The sequence below is a fragment of the Cydia strobilella genome, chromosome 6 (genome assembly GCF_947568885.1).
Source record: "Cydia strobilella chromosome 6, ilCydStro3.1, whole genome shotgun sequence".
Lineage (NCBI taxonomy): Eukaryota > Metazoa > Arthropoda > Insecta > Lepidoptera > Tortricidae > Cydia > Cydia strobilella.
The window spans coordinates 11,929,974-11,949,176 of record NC_086046.1 but is presented as its reverse complement, the minus strand read 5'-3'; the positions used below and the strand labels follow the sequence as shown (position 1 = coordinate 11,949,176).

At 40.0% G+C, this 19,203-nt stretch overlaps 1 protein-coding gene across 2 annotated transcripts in view; it reads right to left on the bottom strand.

Moving 5' to 3' along the window:
* Positions 1 to 18,926, bottom strand: part of LOC134742454 (integrin beta-PS) — a 28,580-nt gene extending 9,654 nt beyond the window's left edge. The window contains exons 1-5 of one of the 2 annotated variants that reach the window (XM_063675627.1): positions 18,784 to 18,926; positions 8,288 to 8,618; positions 1,144 to 1,296; positions 623 to 851; positions 195 to 279 (exon numbers count right to left, since the gene is read on the bottom strand). In XM_063675627.1, the coding sequence (XP_063531697.1) occupies positions 195 to 279; positions 623 to 851; positions 1,144 to 1,296; positions 8,288 to 8,588 (768 nt within the window). In that variant the 5' untranslated portion in view covers positions 8,589 to 8,618; positions 18,784 to 18,926. Of the gene's footprint in view, positions 1 to 194; positions 280 to 622; positions 852 to 1,143; positions 1,297 to 8,287; positions 8,619 to 11,370; positions 11,894 to 18,783 lie in introns of those variants that run through there. The other variant, XM_063675628.1, reaches the window with a different exon arrangement.
* Positions 18,927 to 19,203: the final 277 nt, after the last annotated feature.

Here is a 19,203-nt window from a genome sequence, read left to right as displayed (position 1 = left end):
TTGGCAGACAAAGGCTTAACAATATATTAATACAACATGAAAAAACCAGGGAATAAACAAGTTTAGTTATCTCTCTCAGTTAGTCTCAATATGTTCTGCTATCAAAATCATTGTAAAAGGTTTCGAGTACTCGTATTAGACCTTAAGTATATCTCTAACAGTGGTATTTTAAGTATAAACTACACTATACGTACATCGAAATAAGCGGTGTCAGTGCTAAGTGACATTTGGTTCTTGAAGCCGTAAGGTGCCGCACAGCCCTCGCAAGGCGCCTTCAAGCTGAAACGAAATGTCATCATTAGTAAATAAGAAACAGCAGATAGATATAAGAATAATTTTCAAGAGAAAACGTCCTGAATTTCATATTTATTTAAGGAAAATAAAATAGATAAATCTAATTATAATGGACAGCCGTAATACCAATAGAGTCAATGTGGTTAGGGCCGTCTATCAGGTAAGACCGTCTACAACCTCTTTCGTCGCTTCCAACTCTTGCGTTTGTACACATACTCCACTTACGGAAGGTCGGCAGAGCAGAAGGAGCGAAGCATGTATACAAATTTGACTGTCTTCCCAACCAAAAATGTTATATGCCGGTCTTCACCACATTGATGTTACTTACTTCTTTTCGACAGTAGAAACATAAGGCATGACAACTTTGTCGACAAACGAGCCGAAGCCTATCCTGAAGTTGGAGGTAATATTCTTCATAGTAGCCGAGAGCAAATTGCCGAGGGCAGCCAGTTTTTCCTGATCGTTCTTCATAGAACGACTGAGGTCCATAAGGTAGTACAGGTCTAGTGGGTAGTCCTGGGCACGGGAGTAGGCGAACGATAGCTTCTGCATTTGATCTGTAAAATAATTGAAATGTAATAAATGACAATGAACGTAATGTTATATTTGTAACGAAAAAAAGTGTATAGTGATAAAAAACCTTCAACCGAATTAAGAGCCTCATTTTTTTAATTAATTAAAAGACATTAAAAATTTGCCGGCCCCAAGGCGATACAGCGCGAATCCAACCATGTGTGGATTTGTGATCACAAAATTTGCGAAACGAATGTCTTCACATTTTGGAGTACTTTGACCGGTGTGAAATTATTGAAGTAGTATTACAATCAGTTTTTATATATAGGTACTTACTCTGTCGTAATTGCAGGTTGACTCTCTGTGGTTTGATCTGAACGAGGTTCTCGCCGGAGCCCGCTGTGGACATGGCGCCGCCGCCGCTGGCGCCGGCTCCAAAGGAACCGGCCTCCCCGTACGAGCCTGAACTGGAGCTCGAGCGAGACCGCGCTGAAACACAAACGAGGGATTAATCATTTATGAATACAAGAATTAAAGGAAAAAGTAATCGTAGTATTGAAAATACGCCTCAAGGAGCGAGACTTCACAGGATACTCTCCAAAGCTAGAAGTAATCAAGTAGGCCTTCTCAGGAGGCATGATGGCTCCTTCACTGCTAGTGAGATGGAGACTTTGGAGCTCTTGGCTGAAACTCACTTTCCGGGGGCAGGACAGTCACACGAGCCCCAGCTGGTCAGAGGCCTGCATAGGCCTCGCCCAGAGGACTGGAGGCAGGCTGCCCTCGTCATAAGACCTGGGATAGTGAGGTGGGCTATAAACTCCTTTAAACCTTACAAGACGTGCGGCCTGGACGGAGTAAGCCCTGTGCTAATGCAGCGAGGAGCTGAAGTCCTAATCCCGCATTTGGTCAGGATCTTCAGAGCTAGTTATGCCTGGGGACACCTACCGGAGCAGTGGAACATGGTTAAGGTATTATTTATACCGAAGGCTGGGAGGAAGGATTACGCTTTAGCCAAGTCCTTCAGACCCATCAGCCTCTCCTCGTTCCTCCTTAAAACCTTGGAAAAGGTAATTGATAAGTATATCAGGGAGAGCTGTCTTCTAAACAAACCCATACACGACACCCAACACGCTTACCGTAGGGGCAGATCTACAGAGACTGCCCTGCTGGAGCTGGTTGACAGAGTGGAAAGGGCTTTGGAAGACAAGGACATAGCCCTGTCGGCCTTCCTAGATATTGAGGGCGCTTTTGATAATACACCCACTCGGACACTGGTGGAAGGGCTCAGGGCCAAGGAGGTGGACGACACCACTATCCGCTGGGTGCAAAGCATGCTCTCAAGCAGAATGGTTAGGCTAGACTTGCTTAACACTACACTGGAAGTGGCCACTGTGAGAGGCTGCCCGCAGGGGGGTGTACTATCTCCCTTGCTCTGGACTCTCGCGGTGGATGGACTTCTGCATAAGATGGCGGAGCTCCGAATCGACACTCAGGGGTACGCAGATGACCTTGTTGTGACGGTGAGGGGCAACTGTCAAAGTACTTTATCAGACCTTATGCAGAGGGCTCTCAACACCATGAATACATGGTGCAGAGATAATGAATTGTCTATCAATGCGGACAAGACAATTATAGTTCCATTCACGAACAAGCGGAAACTAGACAAACTTAAGCCGCTTGTCATGAATGGTAAAACTATTCCGTTCTCAACAGAGGTCAAATATCTGGGGGTAACACTGGACCAGAAACTGACCTGGAACAAGCATGTGGACGGAACTATACAAAAGGCTAGATCAGCCTTGGCAATATGCTGTCGTTTAGCAGGCAACCGATGGGGTCTAAAACCCAAGATTGCCTTGTGGCTGTACACGGCTATAGTGAGGCCGATAGTGTCTTACGCCTCCGTAGCATGGTACAGGAAAACGACGCAGAAGGCAACAGTGACGAGGCTTGGCAGCCTGCAAAGAACTGCCTGTGTCATCGTCACTGGAGCCATGTCATCCTCCCCGACGGCAGCCCTAGAGGCCATACTAAATCTACCGCCCCTTCACCTGCATCTGGAATTGGAGGCGAGATCTAGTATGCTTAGAATAGCGGGCGCGAGGAGAGGTAATTGGTTATCGCAAACTCTGAGACTGTTTAGGGAATCAGTGTACGATATTCCTGTTCTTGGGATGCCGTCCGACACTATGGCACCCAAATTTTGTCCACTCAAACTCTACTCAGTGGAACTCCCCAAAAGGGAGGACTGGTCAAACAGTCAAATTAAGTGGAAAGAAGGAAGCCTGAGGTGGTACACTGATGGCTCCAAATCCGGATCTGAAGTAGGCTGCGGAGTATATGGTGAAGCGCCCAGGAAAAGCATCAGCTTAAACCTAGGGCGTTTTTGCTCTATATTCCAGGCAGAGGTATACGCCATTATTGAATGTGCGTCAATGAATCTGCAAAGCAACTACGGCAACCATACTATCTATATCCATTCGGATAGCCAGGCGGCACTCTTAGCCCTAACCTCTGATGTCACCACATCGAGGCTGGTTGAGAACTGCAGGCAATTATTGAACAACCTTGGAGCCAGGAACAAGGTTGTTCTACGTTGGGTCCCGGGGCATGCGGGTATCGTTGGAAACGAAAAGGCCGACGAACTCGCGCGAGCAGGGGCTAAGGGGAAGAACTACAGTCCTGAGCCGTTTTGTGGGATTCCCAGAAGCCTAACGCGGCTCACCCTAAAGACCTACTGTCAATACAAAACCATTCAACTCTGGAGGGAGAAACCAGGGTTGAACCATTCCAAAGCGCTTATCAAGGCCTTCAGCAAAAAGGCGTCTTCGAGCGCCTTGGCGCTGCCTAGGAACCAACTGCGCAACTTGGTCAGGGTGCTTACCGGGCACTGCGGCCTAAATAAGCACATGCACACTATGGGGAAACGTGACATGGGGCGGTGCAGACTCTGTATGGAGGCAGAGGAGACGCCCCTACACATCCTCACAGAGTGCCCCTGCCTAATGCGCACTCGTGACTTGATCCTGGGTGGACATATATTGCGCCCGGAGGAGTTAAAGTCTTTCGAAACCAAAAAGATCCTGCAGCTGTTTGAAGTTGCAGGTTTGGATCGAGAGTTGTAGTAGGTGGCGATCACAATAGATCAGAGATGGTCGCAGTGATACATAGGCTCTGGAGCCTTACATAGCCCCTAGAAAAGAAGAAGAAGAAAGAAGAAGAATCGTAGTAAGAAAATATTTTATTGTACCACCAAAGAAAAATTCAATAACAGATTCACAATGTATATAAAAAGGTAGCAACAGGCGGTCTTATCGTTGTAAGCGATCTCTTTCAGACAACCTTAGGGCAGCAGGATATAAAGAACAGAAAACTGATACTGATAGTAATGATAGGTACGGAAGAATTAATCGAACCGGGCGATCGATTAACTATCACCATGAGCTCTACAACCCAAGGCTCCACTTATCCCCTCAGCTGTGGAAAGGCCACTCGAGCCCGAGCACTTTTGAAACTACAGCAATACAAGGTTAAAGGTGAAATTCTGATGTCAACTACTTACCACAGCTGAGGGGTTATATTATAGACGAGATCCACATGCTATCCAAGTATTTTAGTTTTCTCTTAAACATTAGTATTTTTCTCAAACATGCAACGAAATATTGATATTATGCTATTCATATTAGACTGGGATGTATCACGACTCGGGCGCAGCCAGATGAGAGAGGTCTTTGGAATTCACGACATGCGCCAATGATTACTGTAATATATTAAGTCATAAAGAAATTATTAATGCAATGTACTGTAACATAGTGAGTGCTCTTAAAGGAGCCGCGTCCGCAAGTTGGGCAGGTAGAAATCCTAAACATAAAAATAGGTTGGTAGGATGGAATAGACACGTGGGTGAAGCTCATAGGGTGGCCAGAGCGGGATTTCGCGAGTGGAACTTGCACGGAAAGCCCAAAAATGGATATTTCTTTGAGAAGATGTGTTAGAGCCGAAAAATATTTAAGTCGAGGTTGAAATGGTGCCAGGATCACCAGCACCAAATCAAAATGGACTTAATTGCCTCCCATCACTCAAAGAAGAATTTTCGAGCATTTTGGAAAGGTACAAATAGTATGAACTTCCGGTCTGGCCTGCCTGTGTGTGTTAACGGTGAAAGCAACGCAAGGAGCATTTCAAATATTTTTAAAAATCACTTTTTTGTGAAATCTTCTTTAGGCTCGAAGGATGCAGAGTTAAGCAATGCTGAGACAAACATAACATGCCCGGTGTTCATTGCCCGGGAGGTGGAGAAGGCTATAAAAACAATGTCTCGCGGCAAATCACCGGGTCATGATTGTCTCAGCATTGAACATCTCCAGCATGCAGGTCCCCATTTGGCGAGAGTGTTAGCAATGTTATTTAATTTATGTGTAACGCATTCTTATTTGCCAGACGACTTGATGCGAACGATAGTTGTGCCTATAGTAAAGAATAAAACGGGAGATCTGTCCGATGTAAATAATTATAGGCCGATATCACTCGCAACTATAATAGCTAAGGTATTTGATAGTGTGCTTAACACGCGATTAAGCGAGTACGTGGAATTAAACCATAACCAGTTTGGTTTCAGACAAGGATTATCCACAGAAAATGCAATATTGGCTCTTAGATAAAAATCTACGTAGATAAAAATTCCCCTGTATATGCCTGCTTCCTTGACCTATCTAAGGCTTTTGACTTGGTTTCCTATAAGATTTTATGGAAGAAACTTGAAGACATTAAACTTCCATCTGGACTAATCAGCATTTTCAGGTACTGGTATGGAAACCAAGTCAACTGCGTTAGATGGGCGGATGCGCTCTCTGACCCTTATAGGTTGGAGTGTGGGGTGAGGCAGGGGGGGTTGAGCTCACCCACTCTATTTAACCTCTACATGAACGAACTGCTAGATGCGCTTGGCAGATTGCATATCGGATGTCATATTGACGGTGTCTGCCTTAATAATATTAGTTATGCAGACGATATGGTTCTGCTAAGCGCATCGGTTGGTAGCATACGTAGGCTGCTGGAGGTGTGTGAAACATATGCAGAGACTCACGGCTTAAAATATAACGTAAATAAAAGTAAATATATGGTCTTTGAGGTCGGCCGTGGCAGAACAGCCGAAGTGACACCCATCAAACTAAACGGGGCAGACCTCGAACGGGTGGACATGTTTAAATATCTTGGGCACATAGTCACGGCAGACCTTAAAGATGATAAAGACATAGAGAGAGAAAGGAGGGCCCTGTCGGCCCGGGCGAATATGATTGCTCGCAAATTTGTGCGCTGTACCAGGGAGGTGAAAGTGACACTCTTTAGAGCTTACTGCACCTCACTGTACTCGTGCACTTTCATATACGAAACGGGCCTACGAAGCCCTCCGCGTCCAGTATAATAACGCGTTCCGGGTGTTGATGGGGCTGCCGCGCTTCTGTAGCGCATCAGGGATGTTCGCTGAAGCCAGGGTCGATTGTTTCTATGCCACTATCCGTAAGAGGGCCGCATCCCTGGTGCGCCGGGTGCGCGCCAGCCCCAACATCACCATGAAGATGATAGGGGACAGGCTGGACTCCCCCTATTTACTATGCTGCAGTCGGCTACATGTGCCGTACTCAGATGACAACAAAAATAGTTTATAGATATAGATGTATCCCTAGGTTTAAAAAAATACTAATACATAATTTAGAATTAAGTTTTACTAACCACATTATGAGTGTAACTTACTTGCAATAAATAAATTATTATTAAATTATTATTATTTAATGAAATTTCATACAAAGTTGCAGGCCTAGGCCGGGAAGTAGCTCTTTTTTAATTTCACATGTACTTTGTGACACAGCATCATGGCATTCAGCCATTAAAAAACTGTAAGCAATATTTGCTTTTTGTTTCGTTATGACATTCTGCCACTACGCCTATTAAAAAAAATCAATAAACGATGTTTGTTATATTTTGCAGTTTTTTTATATAAACTTGTCATAAACATTATAAAAAAGTCACATTATTAACAAATTACAATAAATGTGAATTGCAAATTAAACTACACAAATACACATTTAAAATATTGTATTTAAATATTAGCGGTAAAAATTTCTACTCAAACACGCGTAAGTATTCTTTTAATGGTTTGGAGGCAAAGTTGAACATTTTTTATTCTGTAAAAAGTACTCGCTACGCTCGTGGTTCAATTTTGGTTTCGCTTGCTCGGGTATCAATATTAGCACGAGAGGTTAAACAACAACTTTGCCTCCTTGTAAAACAAATAACTATTATAGGTTTTTTATTGCTATAATATATGACTCATTTACTTATCAACTGCAAATTACGGAGTTACACATTATCCTTCTAATCGCAACTCTCCGGGGTACACGAGAAGAATGATAACACAGTTAGCAATACCAACAAACAGCGTTTGTTTATATTATGAAATCCTTTAATGAGAATAATAGCTATAAATTAGTGGCAGGCTCTGTTAGTTTAACATAAACCACAAATAAATTATTAATTGTTTTACCCTGTAAAGGGTTCGAAACGTCGGGATGTATTATAAATTCAATATACGCGATATAATCTGATTTATTTGTAGTTTACAAGTTAAATGTCTGTAATATAACTAACTTAACATTAAACATCTGTGATGTTTGAATGTAACCTAGGATGAATATTTTTCATACTTATTAAGTGAATCTATTTATTTGCACAGTTTACGTCGCAGCGGCATTGATTAAATAATAATTTTTAGCTTCGAGAGCCAGAGTATAGGTATTGATTTCTTTTTACTTTTTAGGGTTCCGTACCCAAAGGGTAAAAACGGGACCCTATTACTAAGACTTCGCTGTCTGTCTGTCTGTCCGTGTGTCACCAGGCTGTATCTCATGAACCGTGATAGCTAAACAGTTGAAATGTTCACAGATGATGTATTTCTGTTGCCGCTATAACAACAAATACTAAAAAGTACGGAACCCTCGGTGCTCGAGTCCGACTCGCACTTGGCCGGTTTTTTTAGTCAAATAATCTTATTTCTGCTCAGTTCCTTGTTGTAAGCGGGGTCTATAGAGGTAAATCGCGAGTCAAGGGTTTTAGACATGATCCGCAATGCTTTATTCCAGAGCGGGAACTACACTTGGCGCCGTTTAAACCGGCGGCGAAATACCAGGCACAGCTTGTCATCAGTCACTGCTTTGCTGAGAATATCGCTTACGAAATACTTTTGCCTTGTATCCCAGTTACCTCAATCAAATGCGTAAAGATCAAGAATATATTACCAATTTGTTAGCCAGTATATCTCATGAAGTATTACCAGACCAAATATCGCTTTCTCAGCATTTTCAAAAGTATTAAAAGAATGGCATCTCGTAAGCGACATTCTCGTGTAATGCCCCTTTTGCTGGAGCAGGAGTTTAGGGACGGCTAGCGGAGTAAGAGCGGTAGGTGTCTCTGGTCTACTTACTTCTACTAAGTTCCTTGTTATAAGCTTGATCTACGGACAGCTCGTTGTCAGGGTTGAAGATGTAAGCTTCATTGCAACCCGCAGTGCCTCCTTCTAAGGCAGGGTTGAAGCACCTCGGGCCGTTGAACCCGGCGGCGAAGCACCAGGCACAGCTGGCCGCCCGTATGCAGTCGCTGCAGGTGGTTTTGCTGGAGCAGGGGTTCTGCGCTAGTTGGGCTAATGGAGCGGGTTGGTCCGCCCAACATATCGCGACCAGGCAAGCCCATAGGCACAGTCGTAACGTCGTTCGTTGTGTGTGCATTGTGCGGTTTGGTTGTGTTCAGATCGAAATCTGGAAAGAAACGATAATGTTTATTACTCATTTATTTCATTGTTGATTCCTAATAATATTTACAGAGTATTGATATGATTTGCTCTAATCTAATGAAGTAATTGCTTAATAGTGCCAAACAGACCTTTAATGCCGGGGCAGTTAATGTGGAATTGAGTGTTTATTAAAAAAGTGTTTTCATTTGCAAAGTCCATACGAGGATAAAAACAACTTCATGGTGGCTTAATAATATATGTAACTCTATTTAAACGAAGGTCGTTGCGAAGAGACTTAGGGCCACTTTCGCGTCCCAGGGTTAGCCACAACTAACTCGGAGTTTACCGTTTATACCCACAGTACAGTTTAACCCCTGTATAAATGGTTAACTCCGAGTTTGTTGGGTAACCCTGGAACGCGCAAGTGGCTCTTAATAATATTGCAATCACAAATACTAAATGAATAATCATGCGCAACGGAAATACCTAAACATGGTCAACATGTGGTCAATATTTTTCTACCTACATTTATTTGAATTTACACAACGATTAAAATGCAATCGATAACATAAAATTAACATAAACAAAATAAAAAAACCTGCCAAGTGCGAGTCGGACTCGCGCACGAAGGGTTCCGTACCATTACGGAAAAATACAGCAAAAAATCACGTTTGTTGTATGGGAGCCCCACTTAAATATTTATATTATTCTGTTTTTAGTATTTGATGTTATAGCGAGATACAGCCTGGTGACAGACGGACACACGGACAGACGGACAGCGGAGTCTTAGTAATAGGGTCCCGTTTTTACCCTTTGGGTACGGAACTATCGCTAAAAAGTGATTTCTTCTAAGCAACCATTGGTTAATTACGGAAGTAATAACTGGCAACACTAACGGAATATATAAGTAATTGAATTAAGTTCATTAGAGGAACATTAAAATTATCTGGGTTAAAACCACAAAGTTTAATTAGGTATCTTCTTCTACGTCGCTTTAAGATTAACAAAGACAGTAAAATTGCAGATAATAGAATTACAAATTGCGAAAAATCCCCCCTTGCTATCTGACAAGAGCCGCAAGGTTCAGGTTAAACTACATAACAACATTTGAAAAAGTGTCGCGGAAGGGAACCAGGCGCACAGCACGCGCCGCATGGGCTCGGGTGTTGCGCGGGCGCAACTAGAAAGGGCGCCGCCCACGCGCGGATCGAGGCCAGCCAGACTTGACGTGTGGGCCGACACGGTTACGGGACCAACGTGTGACCGATTGTACAAGTCGGGTTCCTACATCTGTAAGGTGGGTTTTAGCCAAAGCTGAATGGATGGTTTTTTTTAAGATGACTTTTTTATTTTAACGATCCAAATAACAATGTTTATACCATACGGGGTCTATGTACATCAAATAGTGCAAGTTGTCTGCTAGGTGAGGTGAGCCTCTGATCGTTAGTCTCAAAACGGACAGAGGGATAACTCTGTTATAGGTAGTTATACTCGTAGTTAATTAAAATAATGTAGATCTACATCAAAAGGGGATCAAATCATATGGTCCAAACTGGCAGTTGACAAACAACCACCGGAGTGCAATTTATCGGAATATATATATCCATCTTATTGACGGGTCAAGAATAATGATGCAGTATTGATTATTGCTGATTGTAGAAGTCGGTCATGCTTGATTAAACCAGCCCAAATTTCCGCTTAGATCTTGATGAGTACTATAGATGACTGCCTGTCCTGTCCAAAAAAGAAGTTAGCAAGCTTTAAAACAAGATTTTGAACAAATATACCTAATTATATATTTTTCAAAGAGTAAGTAACCTAAGTGGATTGAAAGGCCTTTCTACTGATATTTCCATTAAATATTAAAAGTTACTAACAAGTCAAGAGTTTTACAAACAAAACCGTTCACGAGGCTCTTAACAATACCACACGCCGTTTCATCAATAACGTTGTTTGTCCAAAAAGTGGCATATATAAATATATATAAGGATCACATAATAAAAATCATAGTCCAGTTGTTTAAGACAAAACGAGAGGACTGAAGTATCTACATCTGCATCAAAATCTGTTCATTGATTCTAATTTTAGATTTAAAGAGTTTCAACTATGCAGTTTCAAGTGCGAAGTGCATAAATGCTACATTCAACAAAAAACAAGTTACCTATCAAGGCAGTCAATGTCAATCGCGTCATTTCATTGAGTGTTTACCTGTATTATATTACTCATGCTATCTTGCAAGAAGCTGAGAAGTCACGTCGTGAATGTTGCGATGAAATCATCGCGGCAAAATTAGGGGTTACAATCGGAACTATACACCATCAATATTTATATTATTTATATCCAACTATTAATGTCACTTGAACTGAAGAGGAAAAGCACAGCGTGTCTGGAATCTGTATCGATGTTAATAAGGCCTAGCTAACACACACTGTCAAAGGTTTGTATAAATGGCGCCATCATAGCTTGCCCCTTTTTCTATGAGATTTGGCTTAAAAAGTTGGCATCCAGGGCATAAAATCCCATTAAATACTTCGACCGGCCAACCCCATCAGCATGATAATTGTTTTATTGACATAATAGGACCGTGGCTTATAGAAGCGAAATTAGTTGTAGAGATTTTCTTCAATGTGTGTGACTAGTGACTACACTCCAGCTACACTCAACTCACTCTTTATTTTCTTTACCAGTGTTTTAAAGTTTCACGATTCTAACCATCTTACTGACTGACGCTTGCACTAGTTTTCCAACCATTAAGAAATTTTATTACGACAACTTACCAAAACAAGGTTTAATTCAATATATGGTTTTACATATGCATACAGCAGGTATACACGGTCGACCCACTTCCGTTCACAGCTGGGACATTTACATAAGACGTTACACTATAATACTTCACAACACTTTCAGTTTCATACTAACGATCCCACTATTTTCGAAATGTTTCTTATCACAGCCTGGCTCACATTTCTAGTCAAAAATACGAGAGTATTTGGATGGCAAGAATCACATATCACAACATAGCTTTTCTTATGTACTGTTTCCAAGTTTCGGCAAGTATTGAGATGGACTACTTCAATATGAGGTAGAGACTATTTTAAGCGCGCTTAAAACTAAAGCGACGATAAGTTATCAATGTTTAATCTCGAAATAGCGTTCATTTAACTGAGGGAGGCTTGAATAGTAGACGTTGCCGGCGCCACTTTTTTATCTAAAACTAACTGTTCGAGTAAATAAAAACAGATGGGGCAACGCAGCGCACGACCTGCGCTCGCGGCGGATACGCGGCTGACTAATTGTACAGAAAATAACTTCGTCATCGGTGATACAGCGGCCGCAGTCACCGGCGCTTCTCCGAAACAGTATTTAGCGAGAGTTCACCTACACAATATGTTTATTGGCCCAACAAGCTCCTCGGTAGACTGTGGTCTGGCACTAACAGCGTCCATTCTCAGTGTGTCAAGGATAGAACTGACCTAATTGATGGAATAGAGCGTATTATTTATCCTTATTTGTAACGTTTGAGACCGATATTTAATTGTGTTTTCTTCGCTTTTGCATGGCCACTTTATTCATTCATAATGTGTCCATGCACTTTTGCTGCTCGCTGTACATTAATCACAAAATGCACCGGTGATAACAAATTTGAAGTAAGTCTTTAACGCAAAGTCTTAAGGCAACGGAGACCCTAAAAGATGGTGAAACTTCTCAAATATTCGTTCAGATAAACGTATTTTGATACTTAATACTCGTAGTACTAACGCCTACAGTCGACGATATGCTAATCGTATCATTGAAACCAACCCGAATTTAATGGATTTGCGTTGTGTTACTAGAGTTCCCTTAGCCAACTTCCGGCTCCATTGAAGGAAGCAAAGTATTTTCGAAAAATAAGTAAGTCAAATCATTTCCTACATACAACTCTTATAATATTTAAATACAGACTTAAACTAAACAACGGAGACCCTAAATTCGATTAAGCTAAGATTAAACTAGGTAACGATAAATAGTACGTAAAAAAACATGGAGGCATCTCGATCGAAATCGGCTCTCATGGGCTGACATGTTTATAAAATATTTGAGCGCCTTATCCTACTATACTTTATGTAATGGTCTTGGAGAAAAAATAAGTCAAATAATATATTTCGGTAATACACTTGAGATCTATTTTTTAAAATTCGACTAATTGTAAAATCAAGGTTTGGGAGAAAAATTACATACCTATTATACTGTTTTTTATCGATTTTTACGCTGCTATGACTGGTGGTCAGTTAATTAAGGACAAGAAACCGGTGTTTACCGTATGTTGGACGAATTACGTCATAATCAGATATCGATGATTCAAAGCTATCGTCGCAAGCATTCTTTCGGTTACACAATCCACCGAAGCAGCCATAGTAATATGCAAATTTCTTTGGCATGTAAGCGAGCTTGCTTGCTTAGCAAGCGATCTTAATTTACTGAGCGTTTGTTTACGTATTTTTTTAGGTCAGCTGTCTGCTTTTTCATCAACAAATCTGGATTAAAACCCGAACTTTATAAATCTACCTACTGTAACTAAGGATATTACTATCAGTGCATCTCACCCGTGGGTTATTTTATGTTTTTTTAAATTACGAATGGCGATGCTCCAGACAAGAGACAAAGCCGATAAACATTCGATCTGAGGCATTTTATTCTCCTTATTTATTTTTCTCCTTAAGTTAGGTTGTTTATAACACGAATATACCTCGCCTCCATTTCTATCGCTCGCCTTTGTACCTAAATTTTATGAATTTCATGTTAACAATTTTTGTTTTGCACAATAAAGTGATTTACTACTACTACTACTACTAATATAAAAGTAAAATACAAAAAAACGTACAAAAACAACACAAAAAACATAGGGTGCCGTCAGCAGCGGGGCAGGGCCCAAGCTGCCGGTGGTCAGGGCCGCAGTGCTAAGAACCGACGAACCGTACGATACGCGCCGTGTCCAAGATCCGCCTTCTGCATCTGACCCTCGATCCAGCCACCCAGCTAGAGTCCACCCGGAGTAGAGTTTAACAACGAGCAGTCTTATAGAATAGCGGTGTTCCAGACAACTTTAGGTGACAAAACTGCACGTCAGGTCATTTCTTTACTAAGTAGTAAAAGTGATTTTCTGCGCGTGGCATGGCCGTAATCGCAGCTTTATAACCTGAGTTGTTGTTAATATTTTAACTTATTTTGTGTTAGTTTCAATAAAGATAAATCATTATGATTCATTTAGAGCCGTATTCAACAGCAAGATGGCAATCATTAAAATCAGTTAGCCAACTTAATAGCAGGTGTACTCTAAACTTGTATCGAACATATAACAGGACCAAGGAACAAGTTGCCGATAATCCCCGTAAGACCTTCGACTGGGCCTTCAACCAGTTGCCATATATCGACAATAACGGTTAAGGGGTGCAACGGGGACGAGGTCAGTGACCGTTACCCTTGCGGACACTGCAACTTTATTACGATTTTATACCGAATTTGGACGTAAAATTAAGTTCCTAAAGCCGGTGAACGGTTTTACGGTTGATAAAATATTAAAGATAATTACTAGGTTGGATGGTGAGGTGCACAAGCTGCACACCCATTGGATAGGATCAAATGGCGGGAAAGAGAAGCCTTTACTTTACCCAGCAGGGTTTAACCTTTTTTTTGTCAAATAAAAAAAAGTTCGTGATTTCAAGTTTCCCTTGCGCGTGATAAAATAAAAAATCTCTACGAAAAAGACACACAGGGTGTAATATTATGAACATATCTTGTAAGATGCAATGTCAAGAAAGGATATGAAAAAAACCGGACAAGTGCGAGTCGGACTCGCCCGCGAGGGTTCCGTACTTTTTAGTATTCGTGATGCTTTCAACCAAAAGGTACCACATTGTCGCTTGTTGATAAGGTTGATTTCTAATTGAAGCTATATGGAAATAGCGCCTTACTGACAAGCGACAATAAGTACCCTTTTGGTTGAAAATGGCACATTTGTTGTTATAGCCGCAACAGAAATACATCATCTGTGAAAATTTCAACTGTCTAGCTATCACGGTTCATGAGATACAGCCTGGTGACAGACAGACAGACGCACAGTGGAGTCTTAGTAATAGGGGTCTCGTTTTTACCTTTTGGATACGGAACCCTAAAAAGGACTATAAAATACTAGATATCAATTATGGAAGCCCAACTGTTTTATATTATAATATTTGTTCCCTCACCCAAAATAGGTGCTAGTCGTCCAGTTGCAGAAACTTGCCTGTATTACCCTTTGCCTCGCCTGGCTCGCCTATACAACAAGCATGCTAATAATGTTCCTTCTTTGGATGTGTTTCACGATAGTGAAGTCTTATTTAAAAACAAATTATTGTCTGTTGACAACCTCAGCTAGCTCGGCTAACTTACCTTAGTTATTGTTAATATTAACTATTAGGTGTCTTGTTAATTAGTATTATATACTTATTCTAGATTTTTGTAATGTATACTAAGTCTTTTTCTAGGTGTTACTGTTGACTTAATGTTTAAATTAATATAATAATGCATGCTGTGATTGCCTGTAAGTGGGGGATCAATAAAAAATGTGCCCTTTTTGTAAGTTAATACTAGTATGTAAATTGTATCTTCTGTTGGTGATCCTAATAAACAATACAATAACATCTTCTCACTTGCTAGGAAACTTATACTATACCTATAGGGGCGTTTTCTAAAATAAATATTGTTGAAAACCTGATTCTTTAAAATCTGGACTTTTGTGGGCTCATTCTACTCAGAATCGACAGCATTCTCCATCCTGTTATTATTTAGAACATGACGATCAATAGGAGATACTCATACTTAGTTAATAATCCCGTATTTTGTTTCTGACATAAATGCATAAAATTTAATTTTTAATTTAATTTAAAATTTGTAAGACATTTTTTTGATTTGTATCAATTAATTTATTAAATAATGTTATGTGAATATCTAGTCAATGACGATTATAATATAAATTCATGTAGATTAGTCTAGCATAATTTATAATGTAATTTCATATTATGAGAATAAATATCTAATCTAATCTAATCATGCCATTAAATAAAGATGTCCCAAAACGTCTCGTTTTAGTGTGAATTATTCGTTTGTATGTGCGTGACGTAGTGGAATGTAGGTACAATTTTCATACAAATTTTTGGTACATTTTTTTATCATTAGGATCACAGATTTAATATATACGCTAGATGACGCAAATACCACGATTTGTATTAAAACCAAGCGTGCCGACTTTTTCATACAAAATTTACGCATAATATAATTTTAAAATTACATATTTGTGATAGGATGTTGTTGCCTTTGGGTGCTCGCAATTTTTGGGCTATTGCAGTTAATTATCATGCAACGAAGCATTATTAAAGTTTTCCCGGACGTCCGGCTGCAACAATTGACGCGCGCGGACTGTAAAGAGCGACGGTCAACCTCGACGCTTGGTCGGGGTTCGGACACGCGAAGTAGATGCATTTACGTCTTCTATGGTATATATATTTCTGTGATCAGGATTGAATATGCTAGTGGTTCTGAGTTGAAAGAACCCAAAAACACCAGGATCTGTGAGAATCAGGTTTTCAATATTTATTTTAGAAAACGCTTATGGATGACTCTACTCCTGAATATAACAAGTAACATGTGCATAGCCGACCTTATGAAAAACTTTCTTGAAAAAACTGAAAACCCCAATAAAAGAGCCTTGGCAGGAATATCAACCATAAGATTCCTTTTTTTTTGAGTTTAGTTGTAAGACTGGAAATCTCCCCTAAGTTTAGACTGCTGAAAGTTGTGGGGTTAAAAATGATGACTGGTGGAAATTTAGACTTAGTCCTTTAAAAGTTTTATCTATCCGTTCCAAGAAAAAAGTAATGGTAGTAAACAGGGCAAATATTCTCCCAGTAGTCCCAGTTTCCGAAGCACTCGGCGATTACCAAAAAGCGAGCTAGTTTGTATATCTTGGGTTGATAACCAGTGCCGGTGGTTGCACCGCCGAGATACGCCGCAGAGCTGGCATGGCTAAGAGTGCTATGGCTAACCTCGACAAGATCTCGTGCTCTCGTCTTTTCAATATTCCAGTATGGTACAGTATGGTATGGTTAAGCCTTAGGGGGCTTTGTTCGCTGTCATAGTTTTTAGAATGTATATACTTTGTGTTAATAAATAAATGAAAAAAATAAACGTGGAGTCTCAAAAAGTGTGAAGTGGCAAAGGTTGGTGCTTTTGAGATGTGGTGTTGACGAAGACTGCTGCTTATACCTTGGACAGCTAGAAGAAAAAAACCCCCAAACTCTGAGAGCTCAATATCGCCACTCACCTCTTCATAACACACCATGGGCGAGCCCTTAGATTCTCGGACATATCATGCGGTTTTCAATGCATGATGTGGAGAAACACATGTATTTAGGCCGATGGCAAACAACTTAAAATGTACCGTAAACCACTATATTTCATGTTTAAAATGTAAATGTAAGTGTTAAACACAACAAACTTCTAACTTTTGTGATTACAAATAGTTCATTGGACATTGTCCTGGAATGCCGTTTCACCAAATTCAAGTGATGGATTGAAGACTTTGCGAACCTCAGTGAAACGGCCAATGAGTATCTGAAGAGTGCAAACCTCAAACTAGATTAATATTTAATTTAAATCCAGTAACTGTAATGGCATATCACTACATAGTATAAAACAAAGTCACTTTCCGCTCTGTATGTTGGTCCGTATGTATGCTTCTTTCAAACGAGGCAACAGATTTTGCGTTTTTTTTAAATAGATAGTGATTCAAGAAGAATGTTTATATGTATAATTTGTAAAGGTTTTGTGTAAATTTGTTGAACTACAATGGGTCGCGAATGATAAATAAATAAATAATTTCAAATAATTTTATTTTTATCGTAGGCTAAATTTTATTTGACTCTTACTATATACTAGTACATACAGAGTAGAGTAGTGCTTTGTAGGCAAACAGTTTTCATTGTAAATGTGACTCCAAAAGTCTTATAAATTGAAAATATTCAGCGTTTTGGCCTAGTGGGGCGGAGTATTCACTTCAGTCAGCGGGGTGTCACTGCGCAGTTTAGGTATATTTGGCCAGCGCACCGCCCGGGCAGGTGTATGACAGTGGGCTGCCGCTCGGCTCGCACGATAGTCGTGTCACGTGGCGCTCGCGCAAAATTGAAAATACGCAATGGCTTCGAAATAGTTCGAAACCTAAATCGCGATCTAATCTGTCTCTAAACGGAAGAACATTTTTTTCAAATTCCGGCTTATATTGACCGACATATTTTCAAAGGGATAAGTACTTCTGTGGCATACCTACTTCCGTGTGAATCAGACGTACTATCTCCGGCTAAAAATTTTATGTTTACAGAATCAACGTTTGTAATTCCTACATATTTATCTCAAACATAATAAATCAGTAGGTATAGGTACAAAAACTTGTCAAGTGACAACCCCGTGCCGACACTCGCAGCTCGGTCATAAAACTGCAGCGCGCAAAGAAGATTCAAGGTTTGTGCGCGGTTATAAGTTTCAATTTTGCTTGCAGGCGGCGACTGTAGGTATAATTTTATACCTAAATCTGGCTTTTGTGAAGGAGTGAATTTTCTGTACGGTAGTACTATTAGTTATTCTGTGCTTCAGTATAAGTAATCAGCCAAAACCGATATTCATGGCATCTCTAATGATTATGTTTTCCCAGCCAACAAGAGGTCAAAAGCTTAAAAATTCTGAAAGTATTTTAAATATTTTTATTTTTGTGGAATACCTACTTTTTTTTATAATTAACAATGTTATTGTGATAACTAAAGACAATGATTTATACAATTTAATTCTTATCCATAACTCTACAAAATGATACGGATATCAAACATGTTAACCTGAAAATATAGAAATATAAAAAAATTATAAACAATTATTTTGGCACATTTTGTTCAAATAAACAATAGCGGCTAAGTACTATAAATATTACGCGAAGGTAATTAAAACAAACCAAATTAGCCAGCAGACAATGTATTCTTGATTTTACGTTGTAGAGTGTTGTACAAACTTCATTCTTCTCCGCAATCTTTATATGGCTGTAAAGTTTACATAGGAGCTGACTAATCAGCTCGTCCGTGGGTTGGCCGTTGATCTGCTAATTTACTAAGTCATAGTCCATGTTTACTTACCAGTCTTATAATCGCGTGAACAAATTAACGCACAATAACACTTACACTACACAATCATATCTCTTTAATTATTTAATAACACTAAAATTAAAAGAAATTACTTCATCTTGTAGATCTCGCTGAGAGTCGAAAATGTAAGTGTTACCAGTTTCACTGTTTAAAATTTCTATAAAAATAATATCCATGATAACTAAAGAACTTATTACACTATCCTAATTTAGTGACTAACAAGAGGGACGCCTATACGTGAGAAACGATAGGATGTATCTCTTATTGCGTCTCACGTATAGCGGGGTCCCTCTTGTTAGTCACGAAATTAATATAGTGTAATAAGCTCTTAAATTGAAGTAGTGATTTAAAATGGTACTTTCATTTCACTTTTAGTTTTAACTGGTCGTTTTTCTAATAATAACGTGCAAG